Source organism: Microcaecilia unicolor, chromosome 6, assembly GCF_901765095.1.
Source record: "Microcaecilia unicolor chromosome 6, aMicUni1.1, whole genome shotgun sequence".
NCBI classification, from domain to species: Eukaryota; Metazoa; Chordata; class Amphibia; order Gymnophiona; family Siphonopidae; genus Microcaecilia; species Microcaecilia unicolor.
In genome coordinates, this window is record NC_044036.1 from 344456844 (window position 1) to 344474775 (window position 17932).

General features: G+C 46.8%; 2 protein-coding genes across 4 annotated transcripts in view; both read right to left on the reverse strand.

Annotated features, from left to right (window-relative positions):
* Positions 1 to 7943: 7943 nt before the first annotated feature.
* Positions 7944 to 11300, reverse strand: LOC115472588. Its single transcript, XM_030206882.1, has 5 exons — positions 11257 to 11300; positions 11126 to 11159; positions 8411 to 9546; positions 8122 to 8139; positions 7944 to 8087 (listed from the first exon to the last, which is right to left on the reverse strand). The coding sequence occupies exons 1-5, from the start codon at positions 11298 to 11300 to the stop codon at positions 7988 to 7990; spliced, it is 1332 nt and encodes a 443-aa protein (XP_030062742.1). The 3' UTR covers positions 7944 to 7987.
* LOC115473580 (vegetative cell wall protein gp1-like) overlaps positions 9532 to 17932 on the reverse strand; it is a 32682-nt gene continuing 24281 nt past the window's right edge. For 2 of the 3 annotated variants that reach the window (XM_030208658.1, XM_030208656.1), the window contains 3 exons: positions 14475 to 14613; positions 14102 to 14143; positions 9532 to 11159 (listed from right to left, as the gene is read on the reverse strand). In XM_030208658.1, coding sequence (XP_030064518.1) covers positions 14125 to 14143; positions 14475 to 14613 — 158 coding nt within the window. In that variant the 3' untranslated portion in view covers positions 9532 to 11159; positions 14102 to 14124. The remainder of the gene's footprint in view (positions 11160 to 14101; positions 14144 to 14474; positions 14614 to 17932) is intronic. The other variant, XM_030208657.1, reaches the window with a different exon arrangement.

The following is a 17932-nucleotide window of genomic DNA, read 5'->3' on the forward strand; positions in this document are numbered from 1 at the left end:
GTGGAGGGAGAGTTGATGTTGGCACTGCAGCAAAGTAAAATACATAAAGCGCCGGGGCCGGACGGGTTTAGTATGGCCTTTTATAAACTAGTACAGGAACAGGTGACAAACCCATTGATGAATCTCTTTAATGAAATGATAACATCAGGAACCTTGTCTGATCGGCTAAATGAGGCGAAAGTAATAGTATTATTAAAACCAGGTAGGGACGAGAGGGAAGTGGGGTCATATAGGCCAATATCTTTGATAAACTGTGATATAAAAATCTATGCGAAGATATTAGCTAATAGGTTGGCTAAGGTGCTTCCAGACTTGGTAGCCTCCCCCCCAGGTAGGTTTTGTAACAGGCAGGTCAGTGGCAAGTAATATCAGAGCACTACTAGCTTCCCTGGAGACAGTGGAGAAGCAGAAAAGGCCTTCTGTGCTGGTTAGTTTCGACGCAGAGAAGGCCTTTGATCGAGTGGTATGGAACTTTATGTTTGAGGTTTTGAAGAAAATGGGGATAGAAGGGGCATTTAGGGAAGCGGTGGGGGCACTGTACTCTAACCCACAGGCCTATATGTGGATAAATGGGGAGAGGTCGGACTTGTTCCCAATTAGGAGAGGCACCAGGCAGGGATGTCCTCTGTCGCCTCTGCTCTTTGTTTTGGTTCTAGACCCTCTGATCAGAGAAATTAGAGACCATCCAGAGGTGACGGGGGTAAAGTGGGGCCCGCAAGAGTTTAAAGTCTCAGCGTTCGCAGACGATATCTTAGTACACCTTACCCAGCCTAAGCAATCTTTAGAGGCTTTGTTAGAGCTCTTCCAGGAGTATGGAGATTTCTCAGGATTTAAGATCAATTACTCGAAATCATTGGCGCTGGCGACTAATGAAAGAGTGAGAGGGATATGGAAAGGAACATTTCCTTTGAAATGGGCAGTGGAGTCACTTCGATACCTAGGAGTGCGGATCACCATGCACACTACAGCCTTATATCATACCAACATAACTAGATTAGTAGACGCTATGAAGGAGCAACTAGGGAGGTGGAAAGCTTTACCAATCACATTACATGGGAGGATACACTTGTTTAGAATGGTGGAGTTCCCCAGGTGGCTCTATACTTTTCAGGTGCTACCTTTGAAACTAAAGAATAAGGATTTGAATCGGATCTACAAGTACGTAAGGAAATTCGTATGGAGGGACTCCAAACCTAAGCTTCCTTTGAAAATATTAATGGGCTCGTGGAGGGAAGGGGGGTTGGGCCTTCCGGATCTCAGGCGCTATAACCAAGCTTGTTTGTTGAGACACTTGGGAGACTGGTTGTTAGACAGGCAGGATTTCACGCCTAGGAGACTGGAGCAGGAATACTTTAAACCATATCATTTATATTACCTGCTGCAGTGCCCAGGGATAGCTATACCTAGTCAGGTGGGCAATAGCGTGTTGCTAAGACCCATTAGAGAGATATGGAAGGATCTAAATAAGAGCTGGGGGTTGGGGGCAGAGACATCAGATCTTTTACCGTTACAGGGTAATCCCCAATTTAAACCGGGTTCAGAAAATAAAGTGTTTCTTAGATGGGCAGGACTAGGCATAACAAGGTTAGAGCATGTCCTGGATTCTCGGGGACAATTACTGGGTTTGGGAGCCTTGGGAGTAGGTATAGACTACAGCCACACATTTGCATATGGTCAGCTAGCTCACTATGTTCGTTCCTTGGACGCAGCACAGTTGGGAGGCAGACATGGACGTAGAGTCAGAGAATTCTATGGTTCCGTACCTGGAGAGAGGTTATCGGTTTCAGGGCTGCAGAAAGCCTTGTGGGAGCTGGGAGGAGGTAAGGATATGGACAAAATACAGCAGAAGTGGGCGCGAGATCTGAAACAGCCTAACCTGCAAATTAACTTCCGGAAGCTGGTGGCACAAATACCTTCAATATCAGGGAATGCAAATTTGAGAGAATGTCAATATAGAATTCTACATAGAGCATACATGGCCAAATCTCAGGTGTTCCAAATGGGGGGGATCCCGGATCCATTGTGTTCCAAGTGTAGGCAGGGAAAGGGCACGCTGTTTCATTATCTATGGGATTGTTACAAAATACAAAATTTTTGGAGACAAATAGCTCAATACTTGGAAAAGGTGTTGCAGCATAAAATTCAGTTTTCCCCCAAGGGGGTCTTGCTAGATCAATATGAAACATTAGCAGTCCCGCAAAAAGGGGCTCGGCAGTTCATCCGCAAAGCCAGCATACTGGGGAAGAAGCTTATTCTGAATGGTTGGATGACAGAGGAACCGCCAGACTATTGGCATTGGAGAAACCGACTATATGACCTGCTCATGCAGGAAAGGAGGGAGGTGGGATCATCCCCAAAGAGAAGAAAGGTGTTCTTAGGAATCTGGGAAATGTACATACAATCATTATCCTCCAGAGCACGAAGTTTTCTGTTAAATAGACTGTAAAGGAAGAAGGGAAGAAGAAGAGAAGGGAAAAGGGAAACGGATAAAGGAGGGAAGAGAAAGGAGAAAGAAGAAAGGGGAAAAGGGGTTTTTTTTTTTTTTTTTTTTTTGTTCCTTTTGGGATCATTAGAGAATGGAATGAGGATGCTATTGGAAGATGTGGGCTATGTAATGGGGAATGTTGAATAAATGGAGTATAATGTATGGTCACCAATAACATGTTGAACTATATAAGTAGCAGGATTAGGGAGGGGGAAGGGAGGTTTGGGGATAAAAGAAAAACTTAATTGACTGGAATGTAAATGATTTACTTGCATTTGTACAATGCTCATGTTGAAGTTTTGTTGGTTTGCATTGATTTTCAGTCAATAAAAAAGATTTAAACCCTACTACATTGTAGCTTCATCACATGCCCCCTAGTCCTAGTATTTTTGGAAAGTGTAAACAGACTCTTCACATCTACCCGTTCAACTCCACTCATTATTTTATAGACCTCTATCATATCTCCCCTCAGCCACCTTTTCTCCAAGCTGAAGAGCCCTAGCCGCTTTAGCCTTTCCTCATAGGGAAGTCGTCCCATCCCCTTTATCATTTTCGTCGCCCTTCTCTGTACCTTTTCTAATTCTACTATATCTTTTCTGAGATACGGTGACCAGAATTGAACGCAATATTCAAGGTGCAGTCGCACCATGGAGCGATACAAAGGCATTATAACGTCCTCATTTTTGTTTTCCATTCCTTTCCTAATAATACCTAACATTCTATTTGCTTTCTTAGCCACAGCAGCACACCGAGCAGAAGGTTTCAACGTATCATCAACAACGACACCTAGATCCCTTTCTTAGTCTGTGACTCCTAACATTGGACCTTGCATGATGTAGCTATAATTCGGGTTCCTCTTTCCCACATGCATCACTTTGCACTTGCTCACATTAAATGTCATCTGCCCCCCCCTCCCTTTCTCCTCCTTTCTTTGAAATGACAGCTCCCGCCATCCTCCGCCCCTGCCGCCCCCCCTGAGGTCGTCGCCACCGCTCCCCCCCCTCCGCCTGATACCGGGCCCTCACAGCGCTTCTCACCTCTGTCTGAAGGCGCTGCACCGGCAAGAACAGCTGATCGCCTCTTCGGACTTCCCTCCTTTCCTCCTGGGGCCACCCTCGTCTGACGTAGGTAACCTAATCATTTCTATAGCGCTACTAGACATACGCAGTGCTGTACACATTATGGACTACATTCTACATAGTAACATAGTAGATGACGGCAGAAAAAAGACCTGCACGGTCCATCCAGTCTGCCCAACAAGACAACTCATGTGTGCTACTTTTTGTGTATACCCTACTTTGATTTGTACCTGTGCTCTTCGGGGCACAGACCATATCAGTCTGCACAGCACTGTCCCCGCCGTCCAACCACCAGCCCTGCCTCCCAACCACCGGCTCTGGCACAGACTGTATAAATCTGCCCAGCACTATCCCCGCCTCCCACCACCGGCTCTGGCACAGACTGTATAAGTCTGCCCAGCACTATCCCTGCCTCCCACCACCGGCTCTGGCACAGACCTTATAAGTCTGCCTAGCACTATCCCCGCCTCCCAACCACCCGCCCCGCCTCCCACCACTGGCTCTGGCACAGACCGTATAAGTCTGCCCAGCACTATCCCTGCCTCCCACCACCGGCTCTGGCACAGACCATATAAGTCTGCCCAGCACTGTCCCCGCCTCCCACCACTGGCTCTGGCACAGACCGTATAAGTCTGCCCAGCACTATCCCTGCCTCCCAACCACCAGCCCCGCCTCCCACCACCGGCTCTGGCACAGACCATATAAGTCTGCCCCGCACTATCCAACCTCCAGTCCCGTCTCCCACCACCGGCTCTGGCACAGACCGTATAAGTCTGCCCAGCACCATCCCCGCCTCCCAACCACCAGCCCCGCCTCCCACTATCGGCTCTGACGTAAGTAACCTACATAGGTAACCTAATCATTTCTATGGCGCTACTAGACATACGCAGCGCTGTACACATTATGGACTACATTCTATAAAGTACACCTAATTTTCCACACCCTCTTTTCAACTATATGACTTAGAATTTACCTGCATCACAGTATAGAATACGCTTAGACGGTTGCACATGTAAATTCTAATTAATGCTAATTAGTGTTAGTAATTGCTTGTTAAGTATTGGTCTGATTGCCTTGTTAACTAATTAAGTTGCACACACAAATCCAGAATAAAACCAGATTTGTGCACAAAACTTAAGTCACGCTATATAGAATCCACGGGTATATGTAGTTATTTTCTCTGTCCCTAGAGGGCTCACACTGTACTTGGGGCAATGGAGGGTTAAGTGACTTCCCCAAGGTCACAAGGAGCTACAGTGGGAATCCAACCTAGGTCACTAGGGCTCAAAGCCCACTGCACTAACCATCAGTGATTGTGTTAAGGAAGCCTTTTCAGAGGAGCTATAAATCAAATGAGAATAGAAATCAAAACCATAGTTTCAGACATGTTTGTAAATGGAAGAGAATGAAGAAACCAGGAGCAAAAGCAAAAGCAGCATTCAGAAAACGTAAAGAGACACAGGAGGAGGAGGAGGTGGCAAGAATAACCAAAAAACAAAGGGAGGCAAGAGGGACAGTTAAAATGATAAAGGTTCGAACTGCAGAAATACACGGTCCAATCAGTAAGGACAGCAGATAAAACTTTCTTTAGATATCTAAGTTACTTGAATCTTAACTGAAGAAATGAATAATTACAAAGCAAATACAATTACAAAAATAATGACAAAACAACAGCAAAAACCTACACTAAGCACATAAAAAGCGCTACTTCCAAATCCTGCCTATGGAGTTCATAACAAGGAGGATAAGGCCCTGATGGCCAGAAGCAAATGCGGAAGCTAGAGGTCGTTAGCGCCAGACTACAACCCATATTTGCTCCCGTGGAATGCGCAGCCGACGAGCACGTCAGACTACAAGCTCGCCAGCTCTGGGTGCAATGAGCGTGTAAATGCATGCAAAAGAGGGCCTCCCGCGGCAAACCCTATGCCAACTCGATGCTGGCGTTAGGGTTGTGCCAAGCCGTGGAGAGGAATAGTGAGACCTGCTGCTGGCTCTCAGTAGCCCTGGAGGTCTCCACAAAGACATGGGTGCCTGGTGAACCCCAGAACCCCCATCCTCCCAAAGCCACGAGGGCCTGGTGGACCCCAGACCCCCCACCCTCCCACAGACACGAGGGCCTGGTGGACCCCAACCCCCCCACCCTTCCACAGACACGCCCACCCTCCCAAAGATGCGAGGGCCTGGTGGACCCCAGACCCCAACCCCCCCACCCTTCCACAGACACGCCCACCCTCCCAAAGATGCGAGGGCCTGGTGGACTGAAGGAAAATAGAAACATCAAAATAAGACATATCAAATAATCATCCTAAGATTCATCAGAACATAAGAAGGTGGGGGAGAAGAGAAAAAAGTGGAGAAAGACATTGAACAGAAGAAAAGGTACAGGCAGATAACATCCTGGAATAAACAAAATTATTGACCTGATCACCCACACCAACACACTTTTTTTTCATCTTTATTTTTTGATTTTTCAAAGAGACAGCTGTCTATTACAACAACCGCTAATATGCATTTCAAGAAAAAAAAACCCAAAGATGCCATCTCTAATAATTACAGACATCTGAAAAGGAATGCAGTTGTTCTGGAAGAAAATCAGGTATTTAACCCTCCCCCACCCCCCCCAAAAAAGAAAAAAAAAATCTTAACTCTACGTTTACATGGAAGAAAAGTAGAAGCAAAGTCTCTGGACCCCTCCTGAAACATTTTCAGGGCAATTTTAAAACGGGGGGTCCACATGGAAGCAGTGCGTGCAGCAGGAACGTACAAAACGCCGGCATTTTCACGGGGAAGTGGCCAGAAAACAGCTAAGCGCTATTCTATGAGGACGCATAGAAGTGGCATAGCCCCAGATTTTATATCATGCCACCAAAATTGTGCAGACAAATCCGGCCGTATCCTAGGTTTGTGCGTGCAATTTATGTTTAAATCTTTTTTATTAGCAGAAATATAACAACAATTCAATTCGGTATACAATATAATAATTCCTACCAGTGACTAAGAATCATTAAACAGTTTTAATTTTTCTCCCCCTCCCTCCCCCCTGCTGCCCAGCTTACATCCCGTATCAATTCTATATTTGCCAAACATTTTAAGTGATAACAAAACAAAATATACTGCAGAGCAAATAGAAATGCAACTTCCTCATCGTAAGCTGTGCGTGCAATTTAATTACTTAACAAGCCAGTCAGCATCAATAACTTCCACTTACTGGGACCGGTGCTATTTAACATATTTATAAACGATCTGGAAATCGGAATCACAAGTGAAGTGATTAAGTTTGCAGATGACACCAAACTATGCAAGGTGGTTAAAACACATGCGGACTGTGAAAAATTGCAGGAAGACCTGGGCATCCAAATGACATTTAATGTGGACACATGCAAAGTACTTCACATTGGGAAGAATAATCTGAATCATAGTTATTTGATGCTAGGGTCCACCTTGGGGGTCAGCACCCAAGAAAAAGATCTAGTTGTCGCTGTAGATAATACGCTGAAATCTTCTGCCCAGTGTGCGGCTGCAGCCAAAAAAGCAAACAGGATGCTAGGAATTGTTAGGAAACGGATGGTGAATAAGACCAAAAATATTATAATGCTTCTGTATCACACCATGGTGGGACCTCACCTTGAATATTGTGTTCAGTTCTGACCGCCATATCTCAATAAAGATATGGAGGAATTAGAAAAGGTTCAAAGAAGAGCGACCAAAATGATAAAGGGGATGGAACTGCTCTCGTATGAGGAAAGGCTAAAGAGGTTAGGGCTCTTCATTTTGGAAAAGAGACGGATAAGGGGGGATGTGATTGAGGTCTATAAAATCCTGAGTGGTACAAAGACTTTTAAAACAAATAGGAGGAAATATTTTTTCACTCAAAGAATAGTTAAGCTCTGGAACTCTTTGCTGGAGGATGTGGTAACAGTGGTTTGTATATCTAGGTTTAAAACAGGTTTGAACAAGTTCCTGGAGGAAAAGTCCATAGTCTACTATTGAGACAGATATTGGAAAGCCACTGCTTGCCCTGGGATTGGTTGCCACTGCTTGAGTTTCTGCCAGGTACTTGTGGCCTGGATTAGTCACTGTTGGAAACAGGATACTGGGCTAAATGGACCATTGGTCTGACCCAGTATGGCTGTACTTATGAATGATCTTGGAGGCTGAGTGTACCCTCATGCTTAAGAGCCATAAGAAACCAGTATTTAGAACATTTTTAAAAGAGAGAAAAGCTGCAGTCCAGAGACTGCTTACATTGCCATCTTGTCTCTCCTCAGCCTCCCAGATCTACCCCTCTAAATCAGAAATGTTACTAGGACTCCAGTACCAAATCTTGGCCCCTTTCCCATTTAGCCTCCACCCCACCCCTTTTGCCCTTTCTGTTTTTTGGGGTAGCACAGCACTGTCATCCTCCTGAACCAGCAACCTTTGGTCATCTTTGCTCCTGTTTCTTTTCCTGTGCACATATTATCCCACAGACTGCTAAAGCAGATGCTCCTTTAGTATCCGAGGAAGCAATATTCTGAGGGTGGGAGAGGCTCCAAGGAGGCAGTATTCCAAGGGCGCTCGGTGCCAATATTTTGAGGGCGGGAGAGGTTCTGAGGTGGCAATATTCAGGGGGCAGGAGAGGCTCTGAGGAGGCAATATTCCAAGAACTGGAGAGGTTCCGAGGAGGCAATATTCCGAGGGCGGGAGAGGCTCCGAGGAGGCAGTATTCCAAGGGCAGGAGAGGTTCGTGGAGGCAATATTCAGAGGGCAGGAGAGGCTCTGAGGAGACAATATTCCGAGGGCGGGAGAGGCTCCAAGGAGGCAGTATTCTGAAGGCAGGAGAAGCTCCGAGGAGGCAATATTCAGTGGGCGGGAGAGGTTCTGAGGAGGAAATATTCCGAGGGTGGGAGAGATTCCGAGGAGGCAGTATTCCGAGGGCGGGAGAGGCTCCAAGGAGGCAATATTCAGAGGGCTGGAGAGGTTCCAAGGAGAAAATATTCCAAGGGTGGGAGAGATTCCGAAGAGGCAGTATTCCGAGGGCGGGAGAGGCTCTGAAGAGGCAGTATTCCGAGGGCGGGAGAGGCTCCGAGGAGGCAGTATTCTGAGGGCGGGAGAGGCTCCAAGGAGGCAGTATTCCAAGGGCGATGGTACCAATATTTTGAGGGCGGGAGAGGTTCTGAGGAGGCAATATTCAGAGGGCAGGAGAGGCTCTAAGGAGCCAATATTCCAAGGTAGGGAGAGGGTCCTAGGAGGCAATATTCCAAGGGTGGGAGAAGCTCCGAGGAGGCAGTATTCCGAGGGCAGGAGAGGTTCATGGAGGCAATATTCAGAGGGCAGGAGAGGCTCTGAGGAGACAATATTCCGAGGGCGGGAGAGGTTCTGAGGAGGAAATATTCCGAGGGTGGGAGAGATTCCGAGGAGGCAGTATTCTGAAGGCAGGAGAAGCTCCGAGGAGGCAATATTCAGAGGGCGGGAGAGGTTCTGAGGAGGAAATATTCCGAGGGTGGGAGAGATTCCGAGGAGGCAGTATTCCGAGGGCGGGAGAGGCTCCAAGGAGGCAATATTCAGAGGGCGGGAGAGGCTCCAAGGAAGCAATATTCTGAGGGTGGGAGAGGCTCCGAGGAGGCAGTATTCCAAGGGTGATGGTGCCAATATTTTGAGGGCGGGAGAGGTTCTGAGGAGGCAATATTCTGAGGGCAGGAGAGGCTCTAAGGAGCCAATATTCCAAGGTAGGGAGAGGGTCCTAGGAGAAAATATTCCAAGGGTGGGAGAGATTCCGAAGAGGCAGTATTCCGAGGGCGGGAGAGGCTCTGAAGAGGCAGTATTCCGAGGGCGGGAGAGGCTCTGAGGAGGCAGTATTCTGAGGGCTGGAGAGGCTCCAAGGAAGCAATATTCTGTGGGTGGGAGAGGCTCCGAGGAGGCAGTATTCCAAGGGTGATGGTGCCAATATTTTGAGGGCGGGAGAGGTTCTGAGGAGGCAATATTCAGAGGGCAGGAGAGGCTCTAAGGAGCCAATATTCCAAGGTAGGGAGAGGGTCCTAGGAGGCAATATTCCAAGGGTGGGAGAAGCTCCGAGGAGGCAGTATTCCGAGGGCAGGAGAGGTTCATGGAGGCAATATTCAGAGGGCAGGAGAGGCTGTGAGGAGGACATTATTCCAAGGGCGGGAGAGGCTCCAATGAGGCAGTATTCCAAGGGCGGGAGAGGTTCCGAGGAGAAAATATTCCGAGGATGGGAGAGATGTCGAGGAGGCAGTATTCTGAGGGCAGGAGAGGCTCCGAGGAGGCAGTATTCCGAGGGCGGAAGGGGCTCCGAGGAGGCAGTATTCTGAGGGCAGGAGAGGTTCGTGGAGGCAACATTCAGAAGGCAGGAGAGGCTCTGAGGAGGCAATAGTCCAAGGGCGGGAGAAGTTCCGAGAAGGCAATATTCCGAGGGCAGGAGAGGTTTGTGCTATTCAGAAGGCAGGAAAGGCTCTGAGGAGACAATAGTCGAAGGGCAGGAGAGGCCCCAAGGAGGCAGTATTCTGAGGGAGGAAAGGCTCCGAGGAGGAAATATTCCGAGGGTGGGAGAGATTCCCAGGAGGCAGTATTCCGAGGACGGGAGAGGTTCGTGGAGGCAATATTCAGAGGGCGGGAGAGGTTCCGAGGAGGAAATATTCTGAGGGTGGGAGAGATTTCGAGGAGGCAGTATTCTGAGGGCGGGAGATGCTCCAAGGAGGCAGTATTCAGAAGGCGGGAGAGGCTCTAAGGAGGCAGTATTCCGAGGGCAGGAGAGGTTCGTGGAGGCAATATTCAGAGGGCGGGAGAGGTTCCGAGGAGGAAATATTCTGAGGGTGGGAGAGATTTCGAGGAGGCAGTATTCTGAGGGCAGGAGAGGCTCCGAGGAAGCAGTATTACGAGGGCAGGAGAGACTCCGAGGAGGCAGTATTCCGGGGGCGGGAGAGGTTCCGAGGAGGCAGTATTCCGAGGGCGGAAGGGGCTCTGAGGAGGCAGTATTCCGAGGGCAGGAGAGGTTCATGGAGGCAGTATTCCGAGGGCGGGAGAGGCTCTGAGCCTGTTATCTCTCAGTGAATATTGGCGGTACCTGTACATAAGTACATAAGTATTGCCATACTGGGAAAGGCCAAAGGTCCATCGAACCCAGCAGGGATATTTAGTGCAGGTACATGGATGGGTGGTGCAAGCGTTTTAAAAATATTCTGAATATTAACCCCAGAATGTTGCTTTTCAGAGAAGACTTGCTGTGTTCAGACATGCTGACCACTGCTTTTATCTGTCAACACTGAGCCAAAGACAAGCTGGCAAGGGATTAATTACAGCAAACGCAGAAGAGCGTCAGAAATCCACTTATAGCAAAATGCAATGTAGTATCACAACACTGAGGAGGGTCGTCTTTACCCTCAAAGTGTAGATGTTTCAAGGCCCAACAAAATCAAGTTGATGAAGTACTGGAGCACTGATGGGTGGCAAAGCTTGCGGGTCGCACCCCAGAAGGGCTTGTGCTGCTGAGTTGGGGTTGTGAGGTTATCAGGTCTTTCTTCCATATAGAAATTGTCAGATTCAGGCTTCAGTGCACTCGTGGTACAGAAGTCAGAGCAGGAAGCTGTCTGTGCTCTTCTCTGTGAAAAATAAAGAAATTAGTAAAATATCAAATCAAATCTCACAGCCTTCTCCCTGCCCCCTCATTACTGAGTTTCTCTGCCACCTGCCTCTCACTTCTGAGTCTCAGTCTTTCCCTCTTCTGCAGTGCCAGTTCTCATTGTCCTTTCTCCTCCTCCTACTACTACTACTTAACATTTCTAAAGCGCTACTAGGGTTACGCAGCGCTGTACAATTTAACAAAGAGAGACAGTCCCTGCTCAGAGCTTACAATCTAATAGACAAGTGAACGGTCGGTCCGATAGGGGCAGTCAAATTGGGGCCGTCTGGATTTGCTGAACAGTAGGAGTTAGGTGTCCTCTAAGGTGGGGAGTCTCACTGTTGGAGTTGTAGATAGGAGTAGAAAGCTTTATTGTCTATTGGGTAAGTGTCCTGTAATTCTCCAAAAATAAGAATCATGCTCTTATTCCAGATTGACCCAAACATTAAAACTCCTTTCCCTATCTATTATCCCTATACCTTAGCTTATTATCGACTATATCTAAGATCATGTAATGACTGCATCATAACAACACTCTGTAAGCCACATTGAGCCTGCAAAAAGGTGGGATAATGTGGGGTACAAATGCAATAAATAAAATCCCTCCGCACTGCTCACTGTCCAACTCTCCCTCCTCCAGGATGGTGAGTCTCTCTGCCCTTCCTCCTTCTCTATACTGGTAAATCTCCCTCTCCCTCTTCCACACTGGTGAGTTTACTACTACTACTTAACATTTCTAAAGCGCTACTAGGGTTATGCAGCGCTGTACAATTTAACATAAAAGGACAGTCCCTGCTCAAAGAGCTTACAATCTAAGAGACAAGTGAACGGTCGGTCCGATAGGGGCAGTCAAATTGGGGCCGTCTGGATTTGCTGAACGGTAGGAGCTAGGTGTCCTCTAAGGTGGGGAGTCTCACTGATCCCTCCGCACTGCTCACTGTCCAACTCTCCCTCCTCCAGGATGGTGAGTCTCTCTGCCCTTCCTCCTTCTCTATACTGGTAAATCTCCCTCTCCCTCTTCCACACTGGTGAGTTTACTACTACTACTTAACATTTCTAAAGCGCTACTAGGGTTATGCAGCGCTGTACAATTTAACATAAAAGGACAGTCCATGCTCAAAGAGCTTACAATCTAAGAGACAAGTGAACGGTCGGTCCGATAGGGGCAGTCAAATTGGGGCCGTCTGGATTTGCTGAACGGTAGGAGCTAGGTGTCCTCTAAGGTGGGGAGTCTCACTGATCCCTCCGCACTGCTCACTGTCCAACTCTCCCTCCTCCAGGATGGTGAGTCTCTCTGCCCTTCCTCCTTCTCTATACTGGTAAATCTCCCTCTCCCTCTTCCACACTGGTGAGTTTACTACTACTACTACTATTTAGCATTTCTATAGCGCTACAAGGCGTACGTAGCGCTGCACAAACATAGAAGAAAGACAGTCCCTGTTCAAAGAGCTTACAATCTAATAGACAAAAAATAAATAAAGTAAGCAAATCAATTAATGTGAACGGGAAGGAAGAGAGGAGGGTAGGTGGAGGCGAGTGGTTACAAGTGGTTACGAGTCAAAAGCAATGTTAAAGAGGTGGGCTTTCAGTCTAGATTTAAAGGTGGCCAAGGATGGGGCAAGACGTAGGGGCAAGTACCTGGCAGAAACCCAAATAGTAGCAACATTCCATGTAGAACCCCAAAGAGTAGCAAGATTCTAGAATTCTAAAGAATAACAAGATTCCATGCAGAATTTCAAAGTGTAGCAACATTCCATATAGAATCCCAAAGACTAGCAAGATTCCATTCAGAATCCTAAGTGCATAAGTATTGCCATACTGGGACAGACCAAAGGTCCATCAAGCCCAGCATCCCGTTTCCAACAGTGGCCAATCCAGGTCACAAGTACTACTACTACTACTACTATTTAGCATTTCTATAGCGCTACAAGGCATACGCAGCGCTGCACAAACATAGAAGAAAGACAGTCCCTGCTCAAAGAGCTTACAATCTAATAGACAAAAAATAAATAAAGTAAGCAAATCAATTAATGTGAACGGGAAGGAAGAGAGGAGGGTAGGTGGAGGCGAGTGGTTACAAGTGGTTACGAGTCAAAAGCAATGTTAAAGAGGTGGGCTTTCAGTCTAGATTTAAAGGTGGCCAAGGAGTTTCACTGTCTCCCCTCCCTCCTCAATGCTGGTGAGTCTGACTATCCCCCTCCTCCTCCCTCCTCTGCCTTCTGAATGAGATTCAACAGTGTGGATACAGGAGGAGAAGGAACAATGAGCAGTGGGGAGGAGGGAGGGGGGGGGGACAATGAAACCCAGCAGTGTGTAGGAGGTAGGGATCAGTTTGGAGGAGGGAGGGGGACAGTGAGACTCAGCAGAGGGAGGAGGTGGACAGTAAGTTTGTGTGCCATTGTGACACTTTACGGTTTGGTAATATAGCAAAGAAGATTATTGAAGCTGATGATTGATAATAACAGTCACATGTATTTCTATAACCTGTATATCTGAGGCTTTTGTCCTTCCTGTTGTCTAGAATTCTTTTGCTATTTTAAGTTCAACATTCTGAACACAAATTTAGTGGGGTTCAATTTTTGTTTTTCTGATTTGGGATATTATAAACAACCTATGTGGAAGGGATTGATTGTATACATACACATACCTTACATGTTACAAATACACATGGAATGATCTGCATATATGTAGTGGACTGGTGTGTATACATGCATGTGCTTACAAAGAGACTGACTTTTCTGCTGTGTGCACAAATTTACAGAGGGAGTAGTGTTCATCTGAAAACATCTGGCATCCTGATTACTTCTTTTGCTTGTCCCTTTTATCCTCCCAAAATAAAAGGATCAGCCCCCCCCCCCCCCCCCCGCGCTGTAGGTTCCTGAAGGAGAGAGAAGGGGTGGGGGAGTAAAGATGAACACTCACCCAGGAGTAATCAGACCATTTTCTCATTCCTGGTCCTCTTCCCTACAGAGGGGGGAAATAAAACAAATTTGGGTAAATCTCCAAGATTATACCTGCAGCAGCAACTGTGAGGAAAGAAGGGACTAAAGCAGACTCCGACAGTGCAATCAGGACAGACACCCAGAGAAAATGTTGTATTTTCTCTGTAATGAGGGTAGCCAGTGGCTGAATTCACTGGCAAAGATTATAAATGATCCCCTGGGGGTCGATTCTTGGCTCAGGGTGCAAGTTTTAGGACAGAATTAGGTTTCCAGCTCTTCTCATACCAGTTCCCAAATGCTAAAAATACAAAGAGGCAAAAGAAGTGAGGGAAATAAAGGGAAGAATGACTAACCCAAGTTCCCAAATGTTGCCACACTCACTTCGTTGGGTAACGATGATGATAAGGAGGATCAGTACAGCAGCTGGGATGAACACACTCAGGAGAATGGTTCTGATGTGCGACTCCTGATGGCTCAGCGCATGGGTTAAATCTGTAAGAAAACAGAATGGCCAGTGGTTTATTCCTTCTCAGTGCCTCATTTACCCTGAAGTGTGTGGAGAACTATCCAGGGCTCTGTTAAAGCATTAGACATGTACCGCAGACCCTCCTCAATGCCCAATCCAGGTCCTGTCTCCTTGCAGGTGATCTCGCTGTCCTCAGTGCAGTGCTTCTGAACTCTCTCCTGGAGGCACACCAAATGGGTCAAGTTCTCAGAATTATTATGCATGACATAAATTGGCTTCAGTTGGAGAACCATTGTATTCAAATCGATCGCATTCATATTCATTGTAGCAGACCTGAGAATCTGACTGGCTAGGTGTGCCTCCAGGAAAGGGTTAACAAGCACTGCCTTAATGCATCAGCACTAGGACACCTGGACTCTCTTTGTAGAGGTATCACCTCCCATAAAATGGGGACACAGAGGCTGGCTCTGGACCTATAATACACTGATTACCTTTTTTTCACAACACTGCCTGACAGAAATTCAGTTCTCAAAACAGCAACAAAGTACTCAGGAGCAGCATTATGTCAGGAACCTGTTAATACTATTAGTGGGTGACCAGCAGTCTGATGCCATAGGTGGCCCATGTCCCAGAGGTGATTCATAGCTTGTGCAATGTGTCCAAGGATATCACTGCTGCGAGGATCATTTTCAGTCATCCACCCGCATCAGCTGAGCCTCAAACTGCCCCTCTCATGCTGCTAAAAGTGGGAGCATTGTGTAACACCCATGTGTAGGATGTCATTTTCCAGGGAAAGCAGCACAGCACATATGATGCAAAGTCTGTAGGAACTGTGTCCCAATACAGACAGTTTGGAAAAGATTTCTGAATTCTGTGCTTCCACGTACCATGTCCTACCCTCAGATCACCTCTTTTCACGCTCCATCTGCTCCTGGCTGAAACGGGATGAAACTTGCTCAGGAAAGATCTGGGGGGTTCTGTGATTGACAGATTTCCAGTAGAGAAATATCCCCTGCCGAGAAGGGAGGTGCCAGAGTCAGGGGCTTAAAACCAGAAGGGCCCTCTCTGCCCTGAGGACGCATAGGGGAGCTTCCTACCCTCCCACACACCCTTGTTTTTGCTTGCTGTTTGTTTTTCTATGCTTGGAGGGCAGGAATACCCCAGCCTGGGTGCTTTGAATAGCGTAATTCATCGTTATGGTTTAGTACAGGTGAGTTCTTCATCTTGCTGTGTGGTAGGAGCATCCTGGGTACAGCATATACACCGCATTGGTCAGTCTTGCTTATGGTGGTGGACTGGAGCTTGGAGAAGAGACGGCTGAGGGGAGACATGATAGAGGTATATAAAATAATGAGTGGAGTGGAACAGGTGGATGTGAAGCGTCTGTTCACGCTTTCCAAAAATACTAGGACTAGGGGGCATGCGATGAAACTACAGTGTAGTAAATTTAAAACAAATCAGAGAAAATTTTTCTTCACCCAACGCGTAATTAAACTCTGGAATTCGTTGCCGGAGAACGTGGTGAAGGCGGTTAGCTTGGCAGAGTTTAAAAAGGGGTTGGACGATTTCCTAAAGGACAAGTCCATAGACTGCTACTAAATGGACTTGGGAAAAATCCACAATTTCGGGAATAACATAAAATGTTTGTACATTTGGGAAGCTTGCCAGGTGCCCTTGACCTGGATTGGCCGCTGTCGGGGACAGGATGCTGGGCTCGATGGACCCTTGGTCTTTTCCCAGTATGGCATTACTTATGTACTTATGGGTGCATTATTTGTAGCTAATGCTTTTAAAATGAAATTAAATAAGGAAAAAACGCAGTGCCTGGTTCTCTCTTCCCAATACTCCCCTTATCTCCCGACTACTCTCAACACCCCCTGATGTCAAACTCCCCGTGTCTGACAACTTAAAGATACTGGGGGTAACACTAGACATCTTTTGGTAACCACGCTAAGCTCACCACGAAGAAAATGTTTAATATGATGTGGATATTGAAACGAGTGAAGCCTTATCTCCCACTCAACACTTTCCGGAACCTGATACAGTCTACTGTTATTACCCACGCCGACTACTGCAACAGTGTCTTTTTAGGATGCAAAACCCAAATACTGAAGAGACTCCAAACTGCCCAAAACACGGCTGCCAGACTTATTTTTGGCAAATCAAAATTCGAACGTGCATCACCTCGTTGAGCAAAGCTTCACTGGCTCCCCATCAAAGAAAGAATACATTTCAAGATCAACACAATGACCCACAAGATCATCCACGGCGAATCCCCTGGCTACATGAATGAATTGATTGACCTCCCTGCTAGAAACATATCTATTTCTTCACGAACTTATCTCAACCTACACCTTCCCAATTGTAGAGGAATTAAATACAAGACCTACTACGCATCTAGTTTCTCCTTTTTGGGCAGCCAGCTTTGGAACGCTCTACCCAGACCAATCCGATTAATAAACGACTTCTTGCCCTTTAGAAAAATGCTGAAAGCTCATCTCTTTAAGGAAACCTACCCAAATGCCCCAACCTAATCTCGCCAACTTCCACCCCCAACCTCCCATCCTTCTCTTTCCATCTCTCCTTAATTTTATCCCTCCTTACCCTTTCTCCCAAATTACACTATCCTATCCTGTCTACCCTCTTTTATCCTAGTCATATATTATCTAGCTCAACTTATCATACACTACTAAGCCCAACTTTACATTGTTTTACTACTGTTTTATTAAAATTCTATTAACTTTGTATTTCAAATTACTATGTAAGCCGCATTGAGCCTGCATTGTGTGGGAAAGCGCGGGGTACAAATGTAATAATAATAATAATAGCTTTAAGAGCTTACAATTTGACTCGGGTATCCTGGTTTTGGGCTGTTTTTGTTAAATGCAGTCCTGTTGTAATAAAACTGGGCCAAGTTGTCCCCATATAATTAACGAAGTGAACGTGTTATTTATTAATATGGGTTTAGGGTGGAAAAGGGGCCGGGTCAGGGTGTCACAGTTGCCTGTGTTAACTGCTTGGCCCTGCCACTCCGCTCCTGTTACTCTTCTCCTCACCCTCTGCTTTTATCACCACCCCCTGCGCTAGGGTATCTTGCAGCTGGCAGCCATGTCATTAACAAAGGGGTAACCCAGCCATCCCTGCTGCCATCTCTTGTAAGGCACAACTTACCACCACCCTTCCATCTCTTCATGCTGATCTGCCTTCCCTGGAAGCTTAACACAGCTGTACAAATAGTAGAATTGGCTTTGCTGACTCCTCCTTTTGGTCATCTGTTCTCTTCCATACCAAAAGCCAGGCTTCCCCATTCCTTATCCCTCCCTCTCTGTTCAGTTCTTACTACCA